At 44.6% G+C, this 1,589-nt stretch overlaps 1 protein-coding gene across 1 annotated transcript in view; it reads right to left on the bottom strand.

The window, feature by feature from the left end:
* The window catches only part of ttc36 (tetratricopeptide repeat domain 36), a 6,131-nt gene extending 4,761 nt beyond the window's left edge, over positions 1-1,370 (bottom strand). Inside the window, exons 1-2 of the mRNA XM_015015787.1 lie at positions 1,154-1,370; positions 753-941 (exon numbers count right to left, since the gene is read on the bottom strand). Coding sequence (XP_014871273.1) covers positions 753-941; positions 1,154-1,259 — 295 coding nt within the window. The 5' untranslated portion in view covers positions 1,260-1,370. The remainder of the gene's footprint in view (positions 1-752; positions 942-1,153) is intronic.
* Between the last annotated feature and the right edge of the window lie 219 nt (positions 1,371-1,589).

Raw genomic sequence — 1,589 nt, 5'->3', positions numbered from 1 at the left:
TAGACGGCTTCCCGCGCCCCCCCTGCAATGACATGGAGCCCCCTCTAGGGGGCGCGCCCCACAGTTTGGGAACCTCTGCTCTAAGGTTTTCACAGACCAGCTTTATTTATACTGACCTTAAATGACATGCAGGTGGACCCTAATTACTAATCTCTAAAGCTAATTAGTTGCACTAAATTTTATGTATTATTGTAAATGGGCTGAATACATGCAAGAATTATATTATTTTCAAAAAATGAAAGGGGGGCAGAGATAATCTGCAAATAATCTGTCTAGTGCTAGCAGTAGTAAAGTCTTTTTTTTTTAACCAAAAACAGAAAATCCTCCGATCTCAAAAATCTGACACTACTCCATATTTGTGTACTCATGTCTTCTTCAGGGGTTCTCATGCCGTTTCCTTTTAGTGGTTCTTGGTGCAGCGCCACCTCAGGCGAGGCGGGGAACAGTGCAGTGTGAAAGCAAACCATATCACCTAAAAATGCTGGAATTTTTATCTATGAAAAGAGTCTTTTCAGGTGTGAAAATGCAGTTAGATGAACGTGATATGAACAGTAAAATTCATATCATCTTTAGCATTTAATAAAGTAATAATAAGAGGCCAACACAGGCTTATAAAGTAACAATGCTGAGAAAAAGCAGCAGACAGGCAGAGTTCCTGCATTGTGTCACGCTGGCCTCAGACTCAGCAGTCTGACATGCTGGCACAATGCAGCGCCTCTGGGAAGGGTTATTACTGGATTTGTTGAATTTACCTGCTGTGTCCCCCAGCAGCCGCAGGGCCTGGGCCCGGTTGTTATAGGCAGAGGCTCGCTGAGGCAGGATGTGGACTGCCTGGCTGAACAGCTGAAGAGCGGCTTGCAACTCCCCAGCCTCTGCCGCTGAGACGCCCCGCATCTCCAGCTCTCTCACTTGCTTCAGCAACTCCATGTCAAAACCCCTGTCTGGCAGGAGGAGATAAACAGGTTGGAAGCGCATTCACACTCAGCTGACAGGTACCGTGGCAAAGAAAAACACAGAAATGTCACCCAGAACCAAGTTTTGATTACACTGACTGTCTGTTTTTTTTCTCTCTTGGAATGGAATGTGTTCAAATAAATTCAATATGCTGCGACATGATATGCAGAGACACATCAAGTCAGAAGCTCACGCTCACCATCATCAATTAATTCTTCCTCTTGGTTCAGGGCAGGAACATCTCCAAAGGGGGTGGTGGGGTTGAATATAGCCTGGAGAACAGCTCTGTCATGTGCTGAAGCCATCTTCCTGCTGTCTGGAGTAGGCAGGGAATTACGGAAAAAAAAAAAAAAAAAGAGGGAAGTAATGACACTTAAATCACAGCGGGACAGGGCATTCTTCCTCCCCTAAACTGTGCCATCGCTGCCAGCCAATCAGAGAAGGGGGCGGAAGCAGAGGTGGACTTTGAGATTCCAGCACATCTGAATTTGGTTAACGCGGGGAAAAAAAAATGCACACATAACATATCAGCTCTCATGTGGAAGAAGAAGAAACTAACAGATTAGTATTATATTTTAGCTTGTTATTTACAGAAAACATAACAGCTACTAAGGCCAAGAGCACAGCTAAATTAA

Source organism: Poecilia latipinna, unplaced genomic scaffold (assembly GCF_001443285.1).
Source record: "Poecilia latipinna isolate Pla-1442-1.1 unplaced genomic scaffold, P_latipinna-1.0 Scaffold5, whole genome shotgun sequence".
Lineage (NCBI taxonomy): Eukaryota > Metazoa > Chordata > Actinopteri > Cyprinodontiformes > Poeciliidae > Poecilia > Poecilia latipinna.
The sequence above is the reverse complement of the archived record's forward strand: the minus strand, read 5'-3'. Positions and strand labels throughout refer to the sequence as shown.